Consider the following 26,776-nt stretch of genomic DNA (forward strand, 5'->3'; position numbering starts at 1 on the left):
CTAAGTTTTGGCGAACATTTCCGCGCGCCGCCTGTCGGTGCTGTTAGATACTGCAGGTGTGATATGCTGTTCCTCTGCCTATCCGCCTGTAGGGTAGAGGAGGACCTGTTCACTGACCTCAGACGGCTGTTCGGCAGCTGGAGCCAATCAGAAACCTTCTACAGACGCAAGAAGTGGAGACGGCCATGACGGTAAGGGTTCCCAAGGTCAAGGTCATTTGGTACAGAGAATATTTAGTTGTACTATGATGGGTTGACTGAAACTTACCCTTAATACACTGGTGACCTTGAATCAACATTGAAAACTGGGTATAGCTCGTCTGTTGACCTTGAAACCGTTGACCTTGAAGGAACAGTTAAACACTGATGACCTTGAAATGCTATGTGTGACGGAGCACATGTAATGGCTTTGGGTAGGCCCAATGAGGGGAGCGTGGGGCCCGGAATCAGGCAGTTGGGCCCAAGCATTAAACGTTCAACTCGCTCAACTCGGCTCATTGTCTGACACTATGGAACGTTCGAAGGAGCTGTTCTGTTGACTTTGAGATTGTTGACCTTAAAGATCAGTTAAACACTGATGACCTTGAAATGACATTGAACGTTTGATGCAGCTGTTCTGTTAACCTTCAGACTGTTGACCTTGAAAGAATAGTTGAACACTGACGACTTTAAAACAGCATCAAACATTCGATGCAGCTGTTCTGGTGACCTTGAAAGTGTTGACCTTGAAGGGACAGTTAAAATACTACTGTTCGATGCAGCTGTTCTATGTAATTTTAAAAGAATTATTAATTTCTTCTTTTCTTTAATTTCAGAGGACCAGAATGAAAAAAAATGGTTCAGAGAAACTGAGAGAAAAGCCCGGAATCAGGGAGGGACTATTTTCTGCAATATCGAGACGGAACCTTTTGGTGTGAACATGGAGGCAGGAGAAGCATATATTAATATATGGACTCAGATGTATATGCAATGTACGTTATGTTATGTTATGTAAGTTCTTTGCAAGTTCTTGCCCGAGGACTGATGCAAGTAACAGAACGAACAAACAATTAAGTTACATTAATTAAAATGTTAATTAATTAAAATTATGACAGTCATATTAAGCCATGGCTATCTAGACTTCCATGTAATATATGGCGTATATCTTACCATAAAAAAAGACGACATTTCCGTTATATGCATGCGTGTCATGAAGAGGCATGGACTTTGATGTGGTGAATTATGATAATAAAGCATTAGGAGGAGATGCCATCTTGGTGGGATACACCGATCCAAGATGGCGGCATCGAGCTTTCTAGACAGAACACAGAATGCCGGCAAAACGTACAGCAACTGCGCGAAACTTGGATTTTTCACGGTTTTTGTTGAAAGTTTGGTCAACACTGCATCAGAATTTTGCCTGTTGCAGAAGATATCTTTTCCGAAAGAACATTTCGAAACTACAGACGGAGTGTTAACCTTATATACACCAATACGACCTTATATGAGACGTTCTGCTGAAGTGCTATGCACAATACATTACGGGTTTCGCGCAGGTGCAGTACGTTCTGCCGACGTGCTACAGAAATGCCACCTTAGCTTCGCGATAGGACCTAAAAGAGACGTTCTGCCAACGTGCTTACTTTTACTGTAATTTAAGACTGGTGTTTTAAACACCTGTAGTGCAATATATTGTTATTGACCAGGAGGTTTTTTTCTCTGGTTGTGGGAAAATGTATTAAACGCTGCTGCTGACACTGGCCGGTGAGCTGACGAGTTTAATATTATTGTACATGTATGAACGTGTCCAGACAACATGTATAACTGCAACATGGCTTCGTGGATACTCCTGTATGTGGAACAAAAATTCTCACAGATTCTGTACTTTTTGCTTGAACTTCTACCGCTGGATATTTGTTGTAGGGTTGTTTTAGTAAACTGTAAGCACTTAAACATGGAACAGTTACAATCAGATGTAGAATTTTGCACAATTCGCTCCTACTCATAATCATATAACTAGAACTTGGTTTCTATATACTAGTAGGCAAGCAAAGATGGTGGACTATTCAAGCTTTGGCTGGGATTGTACAACAGGAAAGTTAAGAATAATTATTGGCCAATGGATATATCTTTTCAAAGACTTAAAATTTATGGTTATCATATCTATGCAACAAATCTAGACCCTTCCTGTGTTTAAGGTTTTTAGAGAGTTTACTTAATAATCAAAATATTGACCACGGCGTGTATGTATGACATACTCGTGACATGACGTTTATGTGACATGTTCTTATTCTTACGACACTGGGAGCAGATACAGTTGCTTCTGGTCATTACTGTCATACCAAAGATGAATAAAGTTATTGAATATAAAAATGATGGTTGAGTTTTTGTTATTTGGTTTGATATGGATTCTATAATATCTCGCCTTTCATCTTCGCAAAGACGAGTAAATCCAAGCAAAGCATGACTTCCCACAAGGACACACTGGTTAAATTTGATGATTGACATGTGTATCAGTTGTCTTAAGTTTGTAATAGCTTTGGTGCTCAGGTTAGACGAAGGCAACGATTGTCCCACCCCATATCTGCCTGGAGAACTCAGAGTCCACATAGTCAAATAATCTGAGTTCACTCTAAGTGCTCTAAAAATTCTGAATCTAAGATTATACTTAGTCATGTGGCAATGAAAACAGGATGGGAAAAAAGCAACTCAGAAGAGCCGTTTTACATGTTCCTCTCCTCTTGCTCTGTTTCTTAGTAGCAAACAGTAAAATTCCTCACGCTGATACAAGATTGTGGCGGTGCCAACTTTAGTACAACTTTCTTCCTACAGTAAATAACATCTAAAGGTGAAAGTTTCAGGTTCAACTTCCGTGTGAGTGAACTTGAGCGGCACATCTACTGTCCCAACATTGCTTCAAGTTCAAAGCTGTGGGTTTCACGCCGTCCATGGCGGCGAGGCGCACATTTTGAGCAACAGAATCTTGTGAACAGAAAGAAGACAAGGTCAAGTTCAGGGAACATTCTGACTTTGCTTCAGTGTGGGTGAAACTCAGCCCCCGGCTGTTATGTAACAGTCAGTAACCTTTGGTCCTCATTTCCTCAAACATCCGAAACCCATCTTAAAATCTTCAGGATTGTCAAGAAGTCAAGTTCATTTAATCTGAACTTCAGCATGGGTGAAACTCAGCTCTAAAAGCCTTTGATAACTGTAATGTAAAAGACATTTGCTTTGAGACACCATTTCCTGAAACGCAGCCTCTCAAAACATCTAAATGTGCAAATTGTCCAGGATTTTAACAATCCAAGTTACATGTACTGCTTGGATGGTAAAACTCTCTATACACAGCAGGAAATGGAGTGTTCCATCTGTATCTGCATACATGTACTTGTGGCCTATTGACATAAAATAGCACACCGTCTCCTTAATCGTTCTTCCAAGAAACGCTAAGGAAACCATCTGTCAGGATTTCTGAGAAAGATCGATTTTGAATCTAAATTATACTAAATTTTACTGCTACCGGAAATGGTAGGCAGACTTCCGGAAGATCTTCCGGGAAATGGTGGGCAGATTCCTGGAGAAGCCTGATTTATTCCACACATAACCGAAAGAAAGAGAACCAGACAACCCTGGGTACTTCTCTGTTCCGGTCCCATTTCCAGTCCAATAGTTCAACTGCGTTATCAGGTTGGACCACGGTCGTTAGCCGGCCCTACAGGAAATCATAATGGCTAAACTCCCACTGTACCTGACAGGGACGGGTTCTACATGGGGCTGACTTATCTTCTTCTAAGCAAATCTCTTATGGTGGCTACAAGACAGGAGGAAATTGTCAAAACAGTATTCATTTGGCAAGACAATATAGCAAATTAGCAATACAGTACCCAATACACTTGTGATAAAAATATAACTGTACAAAAAAAAACCAACAAAAACACCACAATAAGCTTGTCTTGGAGATTGCGGCAACATGTCTTAAAATCAATGGCAAGATGTGTCTGAGGAATCAATAGTACTGTCTTTAAAAGACAGAATGCCAGCTTAAGTGTACTCAAGACAAAGGAGGAGTACTTTGGGCTGTTTTAAATCATTTCTGTGCATCACATGATCAGGATACTTCTGCATGGTAAGACTTGGGTAGGTGCAAACTTTGCCGTATTTTTGCACTCATGTGGGTGTAACATGAGTATTGTAGGCCATGTTGGATGGTTTCACCTGAAGGTTGGACCTCTGGAGTGTCAGGTTTTGGCTCAACTTTTCCCAATTCTCTCCCCTAGCATTTCCTCTTGGAAAAAAATCCCCTTCCTCATGCATCGAAAATGACACCAAATCATTATGTTTACCAAAGGAAAACAGATTGTTTTTGCTCAGTTTCCTCTTCTTCCACTCCAAACAAATAAGGTCAATGACCTGAACCAGACGTCTGTCACCATGGTAACTAGTGTTGTGTTACATCATGTTGCAATTTTATAGCAGGAGGGATTTAGACTCCTGTCTGACCATACATATATATATATGAATGTGTTTGAGTAAGAATTAACAGAGCAGACCATATGCGAAGTGAAACATTAAAAAATGCATTTGCTTTGCAAATGTTACCTTTCTAGTGTAGTTATCATTTTTCAAGTGCAAATTAACAAACAATTCTCCTCCCTTTCCACCCAATATTCCCCTTTCTGCAAGCATTGAACAAGATACAAAATCTTTAAGTATGATCCTTCAGTTGGAAAACAAAAAGCACACGTTACACCTTACATACTGATATGCAATGAATATATTGTGTATAATAATATACAAATTCATCTTCCAAAGTTATCGAAATCCTTCACAAACATCAATCAACTCCAAAAACCTCTCACTTCTACATTCCTGTAAAGTTAGTTTATAAAATATCCTTAAAATTCAATACTAGTTATTAATTCACTACAATTATATAGTATAAGTATAGTTTAGAGTCTTATATGACATAAAATGTTCGTGCATGATATGTTATCATAAATTGGCTAAATATACTCTCATTTCTAAAATATAATTAGCTAAAAGCACTTTGGGTGTAAAAACAGTTTTTCTGTTCATCATGCTTCGGTGATCTTGAAAATTTGAATTAAAACATGATTCTAAATGTTTGTTTACAAAGATAATTATGCACTAACTGTAGTCAGAGATGCAAATTAAAGGAATATTCCATTTCAGAAGCAGGTACTAAAATTTAGCCACTGAATTTAAATGGGGGTCTTAAGGGGGGGGGGGGCAAAATTTTGATTGCGACAATGTTTTTACAATGTTCAGGTTTCAACTTATAGTAAATTTTTCTAAACAAACTGGATTCAAGCATAACAATCTATGAGGAATTTTGATACCCACATCTGCAGTGGACTATTCCTTTACGTGTTTGTTACACTGTAGCAAAGTGAAGGTTCCGTTCGCTACACTATTACAGTTTCTCTGGACTGGTAGGTCTGAGGGTATGAAGTGTGGGGGGTGAAAAAATAACACAGCAAAACAAAGAAAAACAAAAACAACAACATATGAGTTCGGGCAATCTTAAAACGGCTTCAGTCCTAAAATATAACCGTTTCATTTTCCACAATTTTCTTCTTCACGCAACTGCATAATATTGATAAATGTACTGACCAATAAATGAAGATTAAAATAATATAAAGGCAAAAATAATACCTAAGTGCTAGATAAAACAACAGCTAAATAATCAATCTCTCAATTTCGCACAGCTGCATATTTATCAAACTACTAATCAATAAATGAAGATTAAAATAATGTAAAGGCAAAAATGATGCCCAAATTCTAGATAAAACACAGCTAAATAAGCTGGTACTAAAAATAGATACTTGTAGATAAATACCAGATAATACAGGGCGTTATTGTAGGATAATGACCTAGTAAAATAGAAACCCAGATAATACAGGGTGTTATTGCAGGATAATGACCTAGTAAAATAAATACCCAGATAATACAGGGTGTTATTGTAGGATAATGACCTAGTGAGTTAAGAAACAGAAGTCCTCAGTCCACCTTGATCCAGCGGCCGAGAGAGTCTGCAAGACATTCCATCCACCTGCGGAGCAACAACAAGGTCACTTCAAGGTCATAAATGTCAAAAAGCAGATGCCACAATGCACAGAATTCAAACATTCATTCACACATCGCACATTCAGAACAGCAAGGTCATGTGAAGGTGAATCAGCACCAAGGACATGACAAGGTCGGAACAGCAACAAGGTCGCATGATGGTGAATCAGCACCAAGGTCATATCATATTGTCATAACAGCAACAAGGTCATGCGAAGGTGATTCAGCACCAAGGTCATGTCACATTCAGAACAGCAACAAGGTCAGGTGAAAGTGAATCAGCACCAAGGGCATGTGAAGGTCAAATTGACAACATTGTCGTGTGAAGGTCAAACAGCACCAAGGACTTAGGTTATGAATGTTAAACAGCATCAAGGTCATGTGAAGGTCAGATCAGCAACAGTGTCGAGTGAAGGTCATATGAATGTCAAACAGCATCAAGGTTACATGAAGGTCAGAACAGCAACAATGTTGTGTGAAGGTCATGTGAAGGACAGAACAGCACCGATGCCATTGATAACCTCGTGACCTTGACTCGAGACTTACTTGAGTTTCTCGGCCTCGTTGTCTGCGCTGAAGTAGAAGGTCCGGATGTCGGGGTCAGGCGGGGTCAAACAGAAGGCGTGAGACTTCCCCCCTGTCGCCATGGGCTCCACCCGGTAACCATGGAAATGGGCCACGCCTGGAAACGGAACAGGGCAGATTAATGCAGGAATTCCGCCAAATCAAGCGAGTGGCTGATAGACCAAACTAGTTCAGAGTCCTTCTGACATTTTACCCCACTTGTAGCAAGATGAATATATAAGAAGTCATTGGTCTCACCGACAGCACGATTAGAGTTGTAGTTGGTGAAGTTGCAGTAGTAGTAGTAGTTGTAGTAGTAGTAGTAGTAGTAGTAGCAGTAGTAATAGTACAGTCATGTAGTAATACTCACCTATAGCGCGTTTAGAGTTGTAGTCGGTGTAGTAGTAGCATTAATACTCACCAATAGCGCGTTTAGAGTTGTAGTTGGTGTAGCAGTAGTAGTAACAGCAGTAGTAGTAACAGTAGTACTCACCGATAGCGCGTTCAGAGTTGTAGTAAGTGTAGTCATAGTACTGTAGTAGTAGTACTTACCGACAGCGCGTTTATAATAGTAGTAGTAGTAGTAGCAGTAGTAGTATTACTGTAACTGTAGTACTTACCGATGGCGCGTTTAGAGTTGTAGTCAGTGTAGTAGTACAAACATCCATCCTTCAGCACACAGTACCTCCTACGCCAGACTTTGTGCACGTAGCCCAGCTTACTCAGGTAACCATGATAGTCTGGTTCAGGGATGGAGAGGGCTGGCAGACGCACGTTGTTCATGCTGATGTCCAGCCAAACGTCCAGCTGTAGGGAAAAATTATTATTAACATATCATTAACTTCTCATTAACTTATTAACTCATTATTAACTCAGATAGCTGTGATAGTAAGGCTCTGGGATGGACAGGGCGGGCAGACGGACGTTGTTCATGCTGATGTCCAGCCATACGTCAAGCTGTATGGGGAAGAAGGTAAGTTATTATTAACTCATCATTAACTCATTATTAACTTCTCAATAACTTATTAACTCATTATTAACCCAGGTAACCATGATAGTCTGGTTCTGGTATGGACAGGGCTGGCAGACGGACGTTGTTCATGCTGATGTCCAGCCATATATCCAGCTGTATGGGGAAAATCATTAACTTATCAATAACTTATCATTAATTTATTAACTTATCATTAACTCAGGTAGCCGTGGTAGTCTGGCTCAGGGATGGAGAGGGCGGGCAGACACACGTTGTTCATGCTGATGTCCAGCCAAACGTCCAGCTGTAGGGAACAAGTTACCAACTCATCATTAACTTATTAACTAGTCACAGGAAACTGCCCGGCTCTAGGATGGACAGTGAAGGCAGACCCACATTGTGTGTGGCGTAATGGCAGAGTGCTTCACTCGGAACCAAGAGGTCCCAGGTTTGAGTCCTGACATGCCAACTATCTTGGGCAAGGCACTTCATATGATGCACATTGTTTCTACTGATGTTTGTAAAGCACCCTCTAGCAACATGACCAGGTACTGCAGGGCTAGGGGAGAGGGCAGTTTGACAGTCCAGACCTGGTTATTGCAAGGTTCTATGCTGATCTTAGACATAAAATAATCCTTCTGATGAGAGTTCTTGATGTCATTTCAGAGAAGAGCGGGTTGGGAAGAGTTTAGAGCTCTTTATATTTTTTAGTTTGTTTATTTGTTTGTTTATTCAAGGTCATGATGGGAGAGGTCAAGGTAAGATAATATGGTACAAACTAATCTTTTCTGAAAGACAAAAAAAAATCACCCCAAACTCACAGATGTTGGAATTTTTATAATTTTATTGATCAAAAGAATGACAGAGTCTCTTACTATTCTCATAATCTAATCATAGTACAAAATCATTGCTCAGTACACCAAATAACAAACTCCTGAATGTGGCTTCAAATCCCCTGCAGAGAAAGTTTACAAGTTGGGCTGCTTTAAGAATACATGTACATGGACATGGAGGATTGCCAAATTACTGAGTGGTTCGTACATTTTACACAATCATGACTGTTATACTGTGGTGTTCTAGTATTAACAGCTTCAGCAGTTGTGAAATATGGTGACTGTGCGGTTCATAAAATCAGTCACTACCAGCTGTCCCTGTGTTGCCATGGCAACAGCCCATGGCATCTCCATGTCTGTAGCGATGTGTTTGAGGAATTTTCCTGTCTTGTCAAACATCTCCACACGTCTGTTTTCACTGTCTGCCACGATGATGTTCCCTGCCCTGTCTGTACAGATGCCACGGGGAGACATCAGCTGACCTTCACCACTTCCCTCACCTCCAAACTTGAACAGAAACTGTCCGTCCTCTTTGTACACAAAGACACAGTGATTCTCACAGTCTGACACAAGAATGTTCCCCTCCCTGTCCACAGTGATGTACTGTGGTTCCTCCATCCCCTGCTGCTGACCCACAGTTCTCACAAGTGTTCCATCTGGCCTGAACACCAAAACTTCAACATGTGGGTTGCCCCAGTCTCCTGTGGTTTGTGTGATGAGGATGTGGTTCCTCCTGGTGTCCACAGCAACTCCTCTGTACCACCCTGTCTCCTGTAGGTCAAACTTCCTCAGCACCCTGCCCTGGTTGTTGTACTGTACAGCAAACTCACCAGAGCCTGAGTTCCCCACCACCCACAGGTTCCCCTCCCCGTCCAGGGCCACATCATCTGGCCTTATCTCCACTTCACCTGACACGACTGTTGGGAACTGTCGGACAAACGTTCCCTGCAGGGTGAAGACTTGGATTCCCTGCTCCCCGTTGTCTGCTACAAAAATCTCCCCTTCATCTGACACTGTAACACCAATTGGATCCTTGAACTGTCCTGTTCCTGATCCCTCTCCACCAAATGTCACCTTCTGGGGCTGAGGCTCCTCTTGCCTTTGGTTACCATGGTGATGACCTGTGCCCCTTGCTGCAGGTGCTGCTGGGATTGGTGCAGATGGGAGAGACTGGACCGTCACATGTCCCAATACTGGCACGGGGGTGTCTGAGGGCTGAAAGACAGCAGGCTGGGTTTGTACAGGAGTTGGTGCTGCTTTTCCTCTGTACTTTCCTACCACCTCTGTCAGAGCGGTTTGCTGACTGAGAAACTCGACCCCTCCCTGCTGCAGTTCTTGTTCTGCTCGATCACAGGCAGCAGACAGTTCATTGACATCTGCTGACACTCGGTCCCGTTCAGTCTGTATTTTCTCCAAGTTTTCCAGGTGATTTTGTTGCACTTTTGCCAAGAGTTCGTTGCAAGCCTGAGTGATAGCATTGTCTGTCTGCTGTTTCCGTTTATTCAGGGTTTTCTCAGTCTCTCTCAGACCTCTGATGAAGCCACAGTAACTTTCCAGAATGTTCCTCCCCTCATGGATCAAGGCCTGGACTGTAGGTCTGTTTTCCTGTGCAGCTTTTTTGATGGTTGTTAGAAGATGACGATTATGAGCCCCCTCTATGCACTCGTCACAAACTGGCATCTGACATTGTTTACAGTACATTCTGTACACATCAGTAGGGTGAAAACTGCACCTGTTTCCAGACTGGGGCTGTTCCCTTGTTTCCTCTGATGTTGTAGCTTGTTGTTGGAACCTCTCACACATGTTAGCCACTATAAGATTGTCTGGCAAACCTGCGACCCCCTGAGGTGGCAGTGTGACTTGTTGCCGACAGATTGGGCACCGGAGGGTCCCTCCCCACCCTGCAACACCCTGTAGACAGTCCTGACAGAAGGTGTGCTGACAGGGCAGCACCTTGGGCCTGGTGAACAGCTCCAGGCAGATGCTGCAGGACAGTTCTTTGCGGAATTGTGTCCCCAAATTTGACGGTGCAGCCGCCATTTTGTTGCCCCTCCCAAGCCTGTGACATCAGCCTTGAAGTGAAAAAACCTGTTTAACATCCTGTGGGTCACTAGCACAGCAGTCAGCTGACAGAATTAGCAAGGCTCCACCAAGGGCCTTCAGGGCACACCAGCCGCCATTTTGTTGACCTTAGAATCCTACAAGGTCATCTGTGCCATTTTTTTTCTGTGCACCCAAATATTTTCATAGGTTTGCGTAAGTAAAGATGTTAAATGTTGCATATTTTTAGAATATATTTAGTGTCTGCATTGTTAGAGTACCTGGCATTTTGTTGTCCTTAGAATCCTGCAAGGTCATCTGTGCACCCATTTTTTTTCGCAGGTTTGCGAATGTAACGTTAAAGATGTTAAATGTTGCATACAGTTCTTAGAATATATTAGTGTCTGCATTGTTATAGTACCTGGAATTTTGTTGTCCTTAGAATCCTCCAAGGTCATAAAAAAGGTCTGCCGGGAAGTGAACAATTTTTTCTTTGGCTCAGTATTGTGGGATAGATTGGCTATATGGGTTTAAAGAACTGCAACCTCAGTCACATCTTTTAACATTACCTATCATTAAGTTCATCTGTGTTGGTGGTTTCATGTTTAAAGTTAAAACTTTTGATCCAACACAAAGAAATTCTCCCATATATAGCCTCCTGTGCAGGCCTCCGGGCAGGTGGGAGTTTTGATACTGAGTTTTGTAGAATGTTTAACACGTTCTTTTGCCGGCCATCCTACAACCAGCCGCCCAGAGAAGGTTTGTATTCGCGAAGCTATCTCACCTAGAGCTTTCGACCAGTCACTCTGGTCTTTCTCAGTAGACTGACCCAGTGAAGCTTGTCACATGGCTTCTTTGAAGTGTGACGTCAACACTGGGTCAAAGAAAGTTCTAGAATTAAGACTTAACAACCTTGTTATTATCACTTATCTATCACTTCACAACAAGTTTGATGACATACCTTAGCAGACTGTGCAGATGCTTGGTTCAGGAGCTGAGACCACCTAAAAACACAGAAAGGTTCTTTTAATAGTTACTCATTTTATTCTTTGTTTCAGGCCAAAGACCAATATAAAAGAAGGGAAGAGTACAAAAATACAGACACATAGAAAAATTTGTCGATGAAGGTTACACATCCAGGTAATATGATATGCCAAAAAGTCAGATGTTTCAGCTACATGTAGCATCCACTAGCTTTTGTCAGTCACTAGTCAGTTAGTGGATACTAGCTGAAACGTCTGACGTTTTCAAAATCATATCCAGTTGCTTGAGTAACTGCTTTTTGGCATGTAGAAAAATTACTGAAAAAAAACAACAACATAGCTTTAAAGTGCAGAGAAGTGCTAATTGCCCCTAACCTTGACCTCTAACTCTAAGATGATAAGAACTTTACTTTAAGACATCCTTACATGTCCATTTCCTCCTCTGATCCTGCTGAGAAGTAGTAAGTCCTGGTGTTGAAGCGGCTGGCCTTGAAGGCGTGAGTCCTCCCGATCTCGTGAGCTGGTGTAATCGTGTAGTTGGCTAGAACAATTGTGCCAAGGGGTTCCTTGTCCTGTAGCAGGAAATACAGAATGATTTTACTTTAGTAATACTCGAAATTCACACACACACAAGCATACACCCTCACACACACACACACTCACCCCCCTCCACACACACACACACACACACACACACACACAAACACACACACACATACACGCACGCACGCATACACACACACACAAAAAACACAAAACAGAAACACACAGAATCACACACACACAGACACACACACACAGACACACACACACACAAACACACACAGAATCACACACACACACACACACAAACACTTACACACACACATACACACACACACACACATACACACACACACTCACACACACATATAGAGAAACAAACACATGCACACCCACACCTCAAAACAACATGAAACAAGTAAAAAAAACAACATAAAACCCAGAAAATAAAACCCCATGCACATGGTCTGCTCTGGTAATTCTTACTCTTACCACGGCCAAGTCAGAGGTCAGTATTTGGAGAAGAAGAAGAGGAAACTGAGCAAAAACAATATGTTTTCCTTTGGTAAATACTAGCATAACTCACCTCCTGTGTTTTATAGTAGTACAGTGTGTTGTCCTTCTTGAGCACAAACCAGCGTTTGCGCCACTGTTTGCCGACGCGCCCCCCCGACAGCTTGTGCAGGTAACCCGTGGCAACCGGCTCCCCGCCCATGTCCCGCAGCGTGTTCCCCAAGGTCGTGGCCACAGTCAAGGTCAGACGGTCTGTCGGGCCTGGAGGTCAACAAGGAAAGGCATTTATTTTGCATCTATTTACATTATTTAAGCGGATTGGACAAAAATCAAATGTGCTTATAGAAGTCTTCTCCTCTAAAACAAATATAATGCAATACATTTGCAATGACAACAAGAGAAAAGTATTTCTGAAACAAGGTCAGGCAGTCTGTTGGACTTGGATGAAAACAAAAAAAGTCATTAAGTATTTCTTCCCAATTTCTTTTAAATAGGATTGGATGAACAGGACAAAATTCAGGTTTGTTGTATGCCCCTAAAATAATTACTGAAAAAATCTAAAAAGATTTAATTAAAAATCAAATAGAATCCCTCTACTCAAGAATCATAATTATATAGAAACAAATACATTTGACATGAAAACAAGACAAAAGTAATTTCTGAAACCTCCTTCTAAAAACCTAGAGTCTTCTTACACAACACAAGAGGTTGATGTGCAGTTCTGGGCTAAGTTGATAGGTGGCATCGCTAAGATGGAGGCTGCATCTGACAGCATCAGAACACACACTTACCCTGTTTGATGATGGTGACAGCATCCGAGTGTTTACAGTCGGTGACATCACGGTTCTGTACAGAAGTGAGAATGTCGCCCACACGAATCCCTGCTCGCTCTGCTGGACTGTCTGTGAGGCATGGAAAAATCACATCATTAGAAACTAGTAAGGTAACATTTGCAAAGCAAATACATGACGTTTTGACTGCACACGGTCTAGCTACTAGTACTGCTGTGTTTATTCTTACTCTTATCACATTCATATACTAGAAACTTTTGAAAATTGCAAAGGAGATGCATAATGCTTACCTTAACAAGGTCTAGCCCAAGAAATTACTGTACATTTTATTCGTACTCAGTCAAATACAGTTGTATGCATGGTGAGCAGGCTCTCCAACTTCGTTCTGCTACATTATGTAACCTAATACCACAGGGTTACAAGGTGGTGCTACAGCACCAGTTACCATAGTGACAAACATCTGGTTCAGGTCGTTGACCTTACGTGTGTGTTTGCCATGGCAACGAGAGAACCTGAACCCACCTTTGTCCACCTCAGTGATGACGATTGGTCGAGACTTCTGGATGCGGAAACCGAACTGGACCCCGGGCTGCTTCATTAGGTGGATGGTCCTCTCACGAACTGTAAACAAAAACAATAACAACAACAGTCGTCATGACAACAGAACTGAACCCTGGGCTGCTTCGCAAGGTGGATGGTCCTCTCACGAACTGTAAACAACAACAACAGTTGTCATGGCCACAATAACAGCAGTTGTTGTCAAGGTTACTCATTCCCTAGTAGCATTGTTACTATAGTTACACTTTTTTTTGGTCCTTAGAATAGATTCTATTGCTCTGGTTACTGACTTATCTGCGACATTGTTGCTACAGCTACCAATCTCCCAGGGATACGGTTGCTATAGTTACCCACCAGACCCAGTACCATTGCTATGGTTACCAACCCAGTGAAAAGACTGTTGCCATGGTTACCAAATACTTGTTGTGGTTACCGACACACATGGTTTCTATGGCTGTCTGCCATGGCCATGGTTATTGTGGCCATGGTTACCATGGTTATGGTTACCGTTCCATGGTTACTGGTGCCATGGTTACTGTCACTATGGTTACCGTCACCAAGGTAACAGGCGCCCTGCTCACTGTGTTCAACATAGCCATGGTTACCGTCACCATGGTTACCATAGCCACGGTTGCTGTTCAAAATCGCCATGGTTACCATAGCCATGGTTACCCACCTGCGGGCGGCAGGTTGGCCAGTCTCCAGCTGCTGCCCTCTGACCTCTTCCTGCGGCTGGCGTTTCGGTACCGCTGCCGGAACGACGCTTCGGACAGAGTTGTGCCCGTCGACTCACGGCCTGGCTGCCGCCGGCTGAACCCGCCTGTAAGGTCTGGGGAAAAAATTGTTAAAACTTTCAGTATTATACCAAAATTTTCGTTAAAAATTTCCTTCAGAGTTCCTGTAGCGCTGACAGAACGAAGCTTCGGACAGAGTCGTGCTTGTCGACTCACGGCCCGGCTGCCGCCGGCTGAAACCTCCTGTTAGGTCTGGGGGAAAAAGATTGAGATTCTTAAAACTTTTATTAGACCAAAATTTTCCTTTTTTAAAAAAAATGTCTGTCTTGCATGACGTGCTGTGCTCACATACACATGTATACATGTACCTTTACCGATGCACTTACCGTCATCTTTGTCAGTGGATGTCCCCATGCTGTGCATGACGGGGGAGCCTTTCGGAGTGGACTGGGCCGAGGGAAGCTCCTCACACACACGAACGCGCGAACACACACACACACACACTAACACACACACACACATATCATTGTAAACCACTCACCGTCATCCTCATCAGTAGATGTCCCCATGCTGTGCATGACGGGGGAGCCTTTCGGAGTGGACTGAGCCGAGGGAAGCTCCTCATCGTCGCCTACATAGATCCAGTTATTGGCACGGTAACTGTCGTCAAACACACCTGTAAACAACAACAACAACAGACCTGGGGTAAACAAACATGTCAACAACAACAGAGGTCAATAAACACACCTGTAAACAACAACAGTTAATAAACATATCTGAAAAAAAAAACACCTAGAAACAACAAGTCTTAGAGATTTGTCACGAGAGTCCATACAACATTTACAAACTCTCTAGCCTACACGTAGTGCCATATTAAAAGCATTCATGGAAAACATCTATGAGCAATAGTCATCAGGTTGGACGCTGAATAAATAGACTGTTTTTTTACACAACCAAGTCTTTTAGTCTTTTATTCAGCCAACGTTTTGGCTGAATAAAATTGCGTACCCGTCTGTCACCTTCCTCAGGGCAATTCTGACTGGTTCACATTGCACTGCTGCACAGGTGTCTTAAAAACAGTTGAAGTCTGACAACCACTCTTGTCTAGTGCTGTGTACCTAAACCCTCATTTAGATTCGAGTTTAGGTTTAGGTTCAGTTCCGGACTGGTACACAGCACTACACTTGTCTGGTCTCCTGGGCTTTTCTCTTCAAGACATTTCTGAAGATGTCTCACCTGTTGTCTCTTCTCCTTCTCCATCTCCCACGTCTGGAACCCTCTTCCAAGTCGTCTCAACGCCCTCCACATCTAAATAACAACAACAACATCATCTAATTTATAACAACAACAACATAAACAACCCTAATTTTGGGTTAGCTAACCGTAATTTTACAACAATCAAAAATCTAAAAGAGTAGGGGAACTTCCCGGTGTGAGTGGTTCAAACCTTACAGTCCAGTCTTAAGCAGCTTGTACTTACATGTACAAAACTGGTGTGTACAGTTACACCTAAAAAAAAGTGGTTTACCAGTTATGCGAAACAAACAAAATCATTCAACAATCATCTAATTTACAACAAGCAGCATTCGGCCCACATCTCAAAACCACTTCCATGTTGTCTCTACACTCTTTCTTGTGTAAATAACAAGAAAACTTGCAAGATTAGCCCTGCAGGGCTAAAAGGCTTCGAAATAAATGAAACAAACTGACCAGTTTTTCCGCTGCCCTGTTGATGTTTGATGACCACGTTGATCTCCTCCCATCTCCACTTCTCGTACGGACCCCCGGGCTCCCTCCCCTGACCCTGGGGAACTCTCCCCTCACTCTGGGGACTTGCAAGCTCGGGGTCCGACTCAAACTCTGAGGGGAAATCATGAATGAATGAATGAATGCTTTGTGAATGAATGGTTCATTCAAATTAAAATCATGGCAATGCTTAGTGAGGGTAAAGCTTATAAAGGTGTCAACAAAAAAAGGTTTCTTTCATTTGAATTTCAATTACATAACATTTTTGTTTATTCACTTCAATTTTCAGCTGAAAACAAGGCTCATACAAAATAGTCAAAACTCTAACCATGACCATAGAATGTTGCTAAAATGGTCTAATGTATAACACTAGGAAGACTGTAATGATTCTTACAGAACGTGGATTGAACATGAACCTATATTTACCTGTCAAAAACACATTGATAGTATTACTAAAATGTCTTATAACAAATCATGCCACTGGCAAAGAAACCAGGCAATGTGCTCTCCTTAAAATGTTGTAACAACGAAGCATGCTAAGAACTCCTGACAAACACACACGCCAGGTAAAACATCACAACTGGCTCAGGCTTACAAGGGTTAAAGAACCAACAAGTCAAGAAAATAATGATAACAAGCCTCATGCCTTTCCAAAATAACTGAAGGAACTGAAAGTCATCATGCTTAACAGTAATGTGTGGAAAACTGAAAAACAACATCAGGCAAATCAAACAGCTCACATGCCTTCAACAAAATATAAAATAATATAATGGTAACTTGTCATGCCCAACAGCCAGGTGTGGAAAACACAGCAGCCAATGAAAACATTCCTGCTGCAACTTGACCAATCAGCAGGCAGTACAGCAGGCAGCAGCCAATCACAGACCATAACTGTAGTAATCAGCAGGCATTGACCAATCAAAACATTACTGCAACTTGACCAATCAGCAGGCAGTATACAATGTCATGTAACAGGCAACAGCCAATCACAAACCATATCTTGAACAAACAGCAGGCTGTACAGCAGGCAGCGACCAATGAAAACATTGCTGCCACAAATCAACCAATCAGCAGGCAGTACAGCAGGCAGCAGCCAATCAGCAGCCAGCGCGGTACCTGTCTGGCAGCCGCCGTCGCGGTACACCGTGATCTCCTCCAGCGTGGGTCGCCTGTCGTCATGGGTCGTGATGTCATCTCTTGTGGGTCGGAGGTCACCATGTGTCATGACCTCATCACCATGGGTTGTGACCTCATCCCGCGTGGGCCGCCGGTCGGCGTGGGTGTGTCCCCGTCGGCGCTCGCTGGACCGCCGGGCGGGAACGCGGCTGATGATGACCCGGTCGGACGGCGCGTGGGGCGAGCGTCCCGCCCAGACCTCGAGGAAATCATCCTCGCTCTCAACCTCCTCGTCCGTCTGCACCTCCTTGTTGCTTAGCGATGAAGACGCCTGCATCGTCTGGACCGATATCGTCCGGGAGGTCCCTGGGTGGGTTGAACCCGGGTGTGCGGCGCCGTGGGTTGGTTCCTGGTGCAAGGGCAGGGCATCGCTGGCCTTCGCTTCCCCCTCCGACTCCAGAACTCGGTCGATGGCTTCGATGATGTTCTTGAGTCTCTCATACGGCCGATCTTGTCTGGACAGCGGCACGGCGGCCCTCTGGCCTTCCAGCTCGATGGTCAGCTCTCCTGGACGGTTTGAACCGGCTTCAGCTGCTCTGATTGGCTGGATGCTGGCTTGATTGACAGGTGAGCTAGGACTAGGGGCTCTGATTGGTTGGCTGAGATTTTGATTGACAGGTGAGCTAGGACCTGGGCTTCTGATTGGTTGATTGGGGGGTGAGCTAGAACTAGGGTCTCTGATTGGTTGGCTGAGATTTTGATTGACAGGTGAGCTATAACTAGGGACTGTGATTGGTTCACCAACAGCTTGATTACCAGCTGACCTATACATAGGAGCTCTGATTGGTTGACTGAGATTTTGATTGACAGGTGAGCTATAACAAGGGGCTGTGATTGGTCGACTGACAGGTTGATTGACAGGTGTCAAGTCTTTCTCGGAGCCTTTCAGAACTTGCAAAGCTTCGGACACATCTGCAAGGAAGGATGCAGTCTGGTCATCTCCGAGGGACAAACGCCCTTCCACCCCCTCGGGCGAGAGTGGAACATTCCGTTCCACCCCCTCAGGTGGGAATGGAACAGCCCGTTTGTCCCCCTGGGAGGACCCCTGTGTATTGCTGTATTGCGTACCCCCCTCTAGAAGCTGTGTAATGCTGTGAGCGATGTCGTTTAACACTGCCTGCACTGTGGGGTCAGATTTAGGGCGGACATTTTGATCATCATCATCGCGATGTTCTTCCGCTGCCTGTTCTGCCGCCAAGGTCAACAGCTCAAGGTTATCTACCTGTACCTCTTCAGATTCACTATACACCTGGGGAACACCTAAGGTAGATACCTGCAAAATACCTAAGCTAGACTCCTGAAGAACGCCTTTGCTAGATACTTGTGAAATACCTGCGCTATAGGTTGTAGATACTTTGGATACACCTGCACTAGATTGCTGTGTAACACCTAAACTAGACACTTGTGAAACACCTGCACTAGATACCTTATGAACACCTGGGCTAGTCTGTAGGATATCACCTATCATCCTTAAAGTTTTCCCACTATCTGAGTAGGAAGAACTTGTTTCTTCTGTGTGCTTTACAGTATCTAATGTCTGAGATGGTAGCATCTCTTCTGGTTCTGTCAAATCTAAAACTTTTCCTCCCTCATCCTTTCTATAAGTATAACCTCCTCCTCCTTCCCCTAGCTGACTCAAGGCATCGTCAAAGATTGCAGCTAGCTTACTCTTAGTCTTAGACCCCTTTTCTACTTCTTTATCAGACGTCTTAGGCTGTCCAGCATCTCTAAGAAACTGTCTAACGTCTCGTAAGGAATCGTTTTCACTGCTAGAGAGCGAGAGTTCCTCCTCAATGCCGAGAAAAGCTTTCTCCATTTCACTCAGCTGTCTGTCTGAATCACTGTGACAATCTGGTCCATCTATTCTCCCCATCCCACTAAGCTGTCTGTCTGAATCAGTGTGACAATCCCTGCTCTTATCTGGTCCATCTCTTCCCTCTAACTTGCCCTTACCTGTTATCTCTCTCCCCACACTTCTCATTTCTTCCCCTTCTCCCATCAGTTTGTCCTTCAGAACATCAGTAGGCTCAGGTTTGACCTCTGCCACCGTCACGACCTTCCCCACAAGGTCGTCTCCCGCCCCTCCCCGTCCCGCCGCCTTCCCAGCATGCAGTGCGACTTCCGGGGTCTCCCTCGGCTCCACCCTGGCCTCAACTCCCAGCATGCCCCTCTCTGGTGCAGCCTCTGCTCTGGTGGTTGCCATGGCAACTCCCGCATCCACACCGTCATCGTCTGTTGCTACGGCAACGGGTTTCTCCGCCGCATCGCTGCTGTGGTCGTCAGATGTTGAGGAGGAGGAACCCTTTCTGAACCAGCTTCGCTTTTCTTCTTCTTCTTCTCCTTTTCTTTTTTCACGTCTGCCGTCCCTTCTTCCTCCGCAGATGCCTTCTCTGGAGGAACGTCAACTGCCCTCTCCTGGTACCTGGCTTCCATAGCTGGAGCAGTCTCCTGAAGGTCATCTGTTGTGACCTTGACTTGTGCAGGTATGGCGGAAACTTCAGCGACCCTCTCCCGACGTACTTCAGACTTAATTTCCGTCACGACAGTCTTGGTTTCAGAGACGACCTCTGTGGGCTGTTTCACCTCAGCCTGAAGGTCAGCGGTGCCCCCCTCCCCACTCTCCAAGGTCGTGGGGCCAGCTGAGAGCCGCTTCACCACCGTGATGGTCGTATCCCTCCCCGGGAAGTGCATGTAGTTCAGCTTGTACTGGGAGGTCGCGCCGGGGTCATGACCTTCAGACGGCTGCTCGAAGGTCGCGACAGTCTCCCGCACCGGGGACAGGTTCGATACGATGACCTCCGGTGACTTTGGCGTGACCTCCTCCCTGACCTATAAGAGAGAGAGAAAGAGAGAGAGAGAATGGTTTATTCAATATAAAAAAAATGCATAATGTTTACCTTCACATATGGTCCGCTCTATTAATTCTTACTCAAACACATTCATATATACATGTATATGGTCAGACAGGAGTCTAAATCCCTCCTGCTATGAAATTGCAACATTATGAAACCCAACACCAGTTACCATGGTGAGAGACGTCAACAAATCAGGTCATTGGCTAGGTCATGATCAGAGCTTAGTGTTTGGAACAGAAGAGGAAGAAGAAACTGAGTGAAAACAATATGTTTTCCTTCGGTAAACATAAAAAACAGTGTGCGGGAGGAGGAAAGAAGCCTGTAGGGCTTGTACCATGTCCTCCAACTTTAAACATACTAAATATTAATCATTGAGGCTAATTATAAATAAAGAAAACTTAGATATAACACAAAACAAACACTAAATAATAATCATGAAGCCAACAAAATAAAATATTAATAGCTAATGATAAATAAATTAAAGAAAACCTACTAGTAGATATAACCAAAAATGTACCTCTTCCTCCATCTTGAGTGGTCTGATCTCAAAGTCTTGAGAAGACTCCACCACTGCTGCCTCCCGATTCGCTGCCTTGGTTTTCTGCACAGTCTGGGAGGATGCTACAACCGCAGCCTCTCTCCTCACTACAGTGGTGTGTGGTACAGCATACTGTGGACTGGTACTGGTGGTTGTAACATGCTGTGTCGCTGGTGTTGTACCAACAGACATGTAGGTGGTGGTTGTGCCTTGCTGTGTATCTGGGGTTGTAACTCCAGGGATGATGTAACTGGTGGTTGTAGTACTTGTACCATGTTGTGTATCTTGTGTTGTACCACCAGGCATGTAGCTAGTGGTTGTAACATGCTGTGTGTCTGGTGCTGTACCACCAGGGATGGTGTAACTGGCTGATGTGCTGTACTGTACAGGGCTGCCATCCACAGTCACATAGCCGGTTGGTGTTGTGTACTGTGTCTGTTGTGTTGCAGCCCTACTCACATAACCAGTGGTTGTAACATGCTGTGTATCTGTTGCTGTAACTCCAGGGATGTAGGTGGTTGTAGCACCACCAGGGATGGTGTAACTGGTGGTTGTATCTGATGTTGTAACACCAGGGATGTAGGTGGTTGTTGTAAGGTGCTGTGTATCGGTTGTACCAACACCAGGGATGGTGTAACTAGTGGATGTGCTGTAGCTTCCTGATGATGTGTACTGCATGGTGCCTGGTTGAGCCAGGGCGGTTGTATCCGGTTGGCCGTTGCCATGGTGACTGGTTGTCATGGTTTCTGTGACGACCGTGGGTGTCGGCCCGACCAGCGTGAACTTTGCCCCGTACATTTCGATGGTCTTGAAGGAAGAGGAAGAAGAGTAGAGCTTGTATTCTTGGGTGATCGTTTCTTCGCTTGTTGTGATGTCTTGGGAGCTTGTGGAAATGTCTTGGCCGACATCTTGGAAGGAAGGAACGGAGATCTCCTTGGTGATGACCTTGCAAAGAAGAAGGAATCTTTATACAACTTGCAGACTTTTTTTTATTCAGAAAAACAATTATACAAATACAAATATAGAACTAGATAGGTAACATTTGCAAAGCAAATGCATTATTTTTTACCTCCACACATGGTCTGCCCTGTTAATTCTTACTCAAACACATATATATGGTGACAGGAGCCTAAATCCCTCTTACTATGAAATTGTAACATGATGTAACCCAACACCAGTTACCATGGTGACAGACGTAAACAAATAAGGTCATTGGCCAGGTCAGAGGTCAGAAGAGGAAGAAACTGAGCAAAATCACTCTGTTTTCTTCGGTGAACATAATAAAATGACGTACCTTCCTCACAGCATGGGTATCTGGGGCATGATCAGCGGTGGTGTCGGTGTAGGTGTAGGATGGACGGGAAAACACGCTGCTTGTGGTCTGTGTGGGAACCGAGCGATGTTCCAGTCCCCCAATCACGAGATACTCCAATCCCGCCTGGCCATGTGCTCCGAATCGGATTTCGGAGGGATGGGGAGCGCTGGAGCGGTTTGGACGAGTTTCTCGGCTCTCGAGCTCGGCCTCCATCTTGGCGTAGTCTGTGGGAGTCACGTTGGCATCCAGCAGTCTGGCCTTTTCCACAATGTACCTGAGGTGTGTAGAGGTTTTACATATTGGTTTGTCTAGAAAAGACCCAAGTGTGAAAATGATGGTTCAAATGGGATAATCCAAGCCATTTTGGGGGGCTTCAAGCAAGAGGAGAAGTATACATACAGATTGATGAATAATTATCCACTTTCATATTACATATTATATGTTGAAGATCACTTCTCGAATTTTGTAATTGTAAACTAAGTAAGTAAGTATTTAAGTGTATATAAGAGAAGGATTGCAAAATAAAAAAGGAGCGCACAAATGTATATTTCCATGACTAATAGATGGTCTAAACAAAAAACAAGTAGACAAACACACCTATCCCCCAGTGGAGACCTCCTGCGTAGAAACTCTCCCTCCAGCTGACCCCCCTCTGGAGTTTTTCGCTGACGTGGTCTCCCCCTCTCTCCGTCCCTGCGATGTTCCGGAGATGACTCTGGGCTGGCCGGGCGCGCAGACGTTGGGCTTAGGTATGTGGGCGAGGTTGGGGGGGATTTCGGGGAGGTCTGGACCCCCTGCTCCACTGGGAAGGAGATTTTGATCATCCTGGCGGCATCGGACGGAGCAGAGTCACGGGGAGGCAAGATTTCTGGCCTGGAGGCAAAAGCAGGAGCTGCTTGGAGCTGAGCTTCCTGCTGGTAGGGAGCGGCGGCCATGTTGTCAGCTGGAGCGAAGGCAAGGTCATCCACAGGTCGTGCGGTGACAGCAAGGTCGTCTCCAGGCCTAGGGGCGTAAGCTGACCCTTCGACACGAACAGGTTTCTGCTCATCTGCATCTTCAGGGCTTCTTCGTAGTTTTTCTTGTTTCCCCCGCGGATCCCTGTCTAAGGAAGCTTCTCTCAGTTGGAGGGTTCCATCTTCTCCTTCAGGAGACTGTCTTTGCCCCTCCCTCTCCTTTTCTGCCGCTTTCTTGTTCTTTCGTTCCTTCTCCTTCTTCTTCTCCTTTGCCTCCTTTTTCTTCTCGCCTTCCTGAGCACCTTTCTCTGCATCTTCTTTTCCCTTCTTCTTACCTCCAAACACCTACGTACATGTAACAACAAAAAAGAGGCACCGAAAAGTCACGAAAATGCAAATGATTTGCTGATTTGTGCTCATTTGCATTTTTGTGACTGCACAAATGCACCCCTAACCCATGAACACTGTGCTTTACTTTTACATGGATCCAGTTCACTTTTACAAAACTATAACATATCAACAATGTCTTGTCAACTTAGTATCTTTCATGTGTCCATGTTTGTTGAATATTGAGGAGAGAAATTTCACAAGCATATTTGCTATTTTTTGGACTTTTTAACCAAATTGAAAAAAATAAAAAAGAATATCACCTTCTTCTTCTTCCCCTTCTCCTCAGCCTCTGGAGTTCCCCCTCTGCGACCTTCATCCCCAGGTTTGCCCGTGGTTCCGGGTCCTCGCCGCTCCAGGCTGCCCTCAGCGCCCCTCCCGGTGCCTGCAGGTTTGGCAGGGCTGCCCTTTGCGTCCCTGCCTGGTTTTACAGGACCCGCCAGATGAATGGCTTCGATTGGCAGGTCCGTTTCCATGGCAATGTCACGGGGCTTCCTGGTTGGCTCCTGTCGGGCGCGTTTTGTCGGAGGCTGGTCCACTTCTTCAACAACGATCCTGGGGACATCTCCTTGGGCTACTCCTGCAGAACAGGAACAAGAAATTATTACAGAGGCCATCTACATCAGGGCATTGTCCTCAACAAAGATGGGAGATGCCACAGACTTTCTGCAACCTACAATCCATTGCTTACAGACTCACAGGTATCATCTGCGTGATGTGACATCACAGAAGCAATGGATTGCTTATTCGTTGACCATTTTTGGAGATGTACAGTCAAAGATTTGGGTAAGTCCAATTTGTTGTGTCGGAAGTTAATACTAGTTCAAACTTGCTTCATAATGACTTCTGCTACGTTGAACACAGATTTTCATGACAAGAAACAGAACCTTACCTTCATCCTCGCCCTGTTCCTGTTTCTTATCATGAAAATCTGTGTTTAACTTTAAAACTTTCAATTGTGTTCGCCTGGAGTTAATCAGTTGAACATGAACAACTTCGCAGACATAGCTGGTAATACAGTAGTAAAAAAGTACAGTCATACACATACATAATACAAACGAATAAGTAAATACAGTTACCTTCGTCCTCGTCTAGTTCCTCAGGAATCTGCAGACAGGACAGCAGGTTCCTACTCGGCTGGCGGGAGGGGGACTTCATCCGTCCCTCCGGCCCCCCCACCATCACAGACTTGGGACGGCCCGGGCGGTCCAGGGTCTTCGCTTTCTCCTCATCGTAAGGTTCGTCTACGTTTATCTCTGACAGGACCTGGGGACATCATATAGTAGATCAGGCTTTTAGCTAGAATTTTTAGTAAGGAGGTGTTTTAGAATTATTTTATTGTATGCTATATGCAGCAGAGCCATGGAACAAGTGGCACAGACACAAGGTTTTTAGTTTTTTTAATATTTATAAGCTCTCAAATACTACTTCATTTTGAGTTGGAAAGTATGAGGAATTTGAGTTTTTTCCTTCATCAACAACATCATTTTTGTATTCACAGTAAAACTGAAGGGAAGCATGTGTGCATTGCACTAACAGAAAAGAATTGGGTGCATGCACAGCTCCAAATAAATATGTGAGCACTAAGCACCAAGGAAACCAGATGAAAACCGGACAGTGAGAAAAGTAAGGTGCACATGCACCCTGTATTTCTAGCCCTGAATTAACAGATTTCATGCAATGCTGTATGTCACATGCAACCTGATTACAATAACTATAATTTGAACTGATCTGTTCAGATTACAGGCAAGTAGAGATCCTAAACAAACAAACCGGTTCTGAGTACGGTCGTGTGCGGCGCTCGCGGTCCAGTTTCTTGGGTCGGCGCGGCACCAGATTCTCATCCCCTCCACCTCGAGCTCCTGCTCCTCCGGATCGGAACGCCGGGTACTCCTCCTTCCACTCAGCCTTGGAGTAGATCAGCCCGCCTTTCTTAGTCACCTTCGTCTGCTTCTTCTTACCCATCTTGGAACCGTGTCTTAGATCTTATAAAATGTCTCAGATCTCAGGAGAAGTTTTAGTGTTCAGGAGTCACTTCTTGACCTGTAAGGAACAACAAAATATCTTAGATAGAACAATTTCTTAGCTCTCAGGAGATGTCTTAGTGTTCAGGAGTCACTTCTTGGCCTGCAAGGAACAACAACATATCTTAGATAGAACAATGTCTTAGCTCTCCGGAGATGTCTTAGTGTTCAGGAGTCACTTCTTGGCCTGCAAGGAACAACAACATATCTTAGATAGAACAATGTGTTAGCTCTCCGGAGATGTCTTTCTTAATCACCTTAGTCTGCTTGTTCTAGAACCTTGTCTTAGACATTAGGAGATCTCAGGAGGTGTCTTAGCGTTCAGGAGTCACTCTTCAGCCTGTAAGGGCCCTAGAAAAATGTACACAGTACTTGGCAGTCGGTTGAGCAACCAGACAACCTAATAAACAGCTGTGAAGGCATAAACAAACAACAGTAAACCGATCAACAACTGAAACCACAGATTGGCACATGGCTGTGAACCAATCAACAAACAACTACAGGGATGTACTGTAAACTCATCTCCAAGCAGATGTTTTGGTGGCTGCCAGACACTATAAAATTAGACTTAGAAGTTAGAGAGTTACTGATTAGTAAGTTAATTTCCAAGCAGATCATACGGTGGCAAGGCAGTATTCATTGGCCAGAGGAGTGTCCATTAGCCACCGGTGGCCGTACAAACTCCTCTGGCTAATGGATAATGTCTTGCCACTAAAGGGATCTGCTTGGAGATTATTAATAAGCATCAAATTGGCAAGACAGTATCAAAATTTTAAATTGCCAGAGAGTATTACTAAATACCACTGTTTGACTGGTAAAAAAAATTCAGTTGCAAAAAAGGAAGCCTGCCAAAAAAAATGAAAAAGACATACAAAAGTTGAAACCCAAACCTCTGCTTGTAAACTGATGTATGTACAACCAACATCATTCCAACAGTAAAGCTCCAAAGGGGGGCCATTTACATTAGGACTAGCAGCTCGTTACCAGGTCGTTACATTAATTAGATTAACCTAGAACTAGGCCACCCTGAGAGGCCCACCATGGCTTGTTGATAAACAGTTGGAGATCTGCAGGTCCTAATTTCACAGATAAGGAACTAATTAAGTCCTAATCAACAGTAATTAACTCATAATCAATGGACTGTTTCCTTAATTAACAGTTGGTGTCAGTAATTAAGATTGCCAACAT

The 26,776-nt window shown here is 44.0% G+C and overlaps 2 protein-coding genes across 2 annotated transcripts; both read right to left on the reverse strand.

Annotated features, from left to right (window-relative positions):
- Positions 1–5,798: 5,798 nt before the first annotated feature.
- On the reverse strand, positions 5,799–10,475 carry LOC109465794 (tripartite motif-containing protein 3-like). The gene is made up of 4 exons (XM_019763236.1): positions 8,742–10,475; positions 7,250–7,436; positions 6,612–6,747; positions 5,799–6,051 (listed from the first exon to the last, which is right to left on the reverse strand). Exons 1-4 carry the CDS (start codon positions 10,470–10,472, stop codon positions 6,000–6,002), a joined length of 2,106 nt encoding a protein of 701 aa, XP_019618795.1. The 5' UTR covers positions 10,473–10,475; the 3' UTR covers positions 5,799–5,999.
- Positions 10,476–11,340: 865 nt separating this feature from the next.
- On the reverse strand, positions 11,341–25,542 carry LOC109465774 (mucin-4-like). Its single transcript, XM_019763213.1, is given in 21 exon segments — positions 11,341–11,346; positions 11,434–11,476; positions 11,882–12,027; positions 12,585–12,772; positions 13,825–13,923; positions 14,537–14,689; positions 14,981–15,097; positions 15,136–15,270; positions 15,831–15,902; positions 16,305–16,454; positions 17,457–17,525; positions 17,619–18,765; positions 18,880–19,046; positions 19,431–19,841; positions 19,844–20,345; positions 20,889–21,854; positions 22,204–22,498; positions 22,822–23,522; positions 23,828–24,144; positions 24,644–24,830; positions 25,338–25,542. Coding segments are annotated over 21 exon segments (6,063 nt in total). The 5' UTR covers positions 25,530–25,542.
- Positions 25,543–26,776: the final 1,234 nt, after the last annotated feature.

This window comes from Branchiostoma belcheri, unplaced genomic scaffold (assembly GCF_001625305.1).
Source record: "Branchiostoma belcheri isolate BF01 breed outbred unplaced genomic scaffold, Haploidv18h27 scaffold158, whole genome shotgun sequence".
Taxonomy (NCBI): Eukaryota; Metazoa; Chordata; class Leptocardii; order Amphioxiformes; family Branchiostomatidae; genus Branchiostoma; species Branchiostoma belcheri.

Bases quoted from the DNA above. Each gene is read 5' to 3' on its own strand.
- LOC109465794 (XM_019763236.1), bottom strand. From the start codon at position 10,472: ATGGCGGCTGCACCGTCAAATTTGGGGACACAATTCCGCAAAGAACTG. The intron at 6,748-7,249 runs GTAAGTACTACA...TTCCGTTTCCAG, and splicing joins CAACTCTAAACGCGCCATCG to GCGTGGCCCATTTCCATGGT. The intron at 6,052-6,611 runs GTAAGTCTCGAG...GTTGCTCCGCAG, and splicing joins AACGAGGCCGAGAAACTCAA to GTGGATGGAATGTCTTGCAG.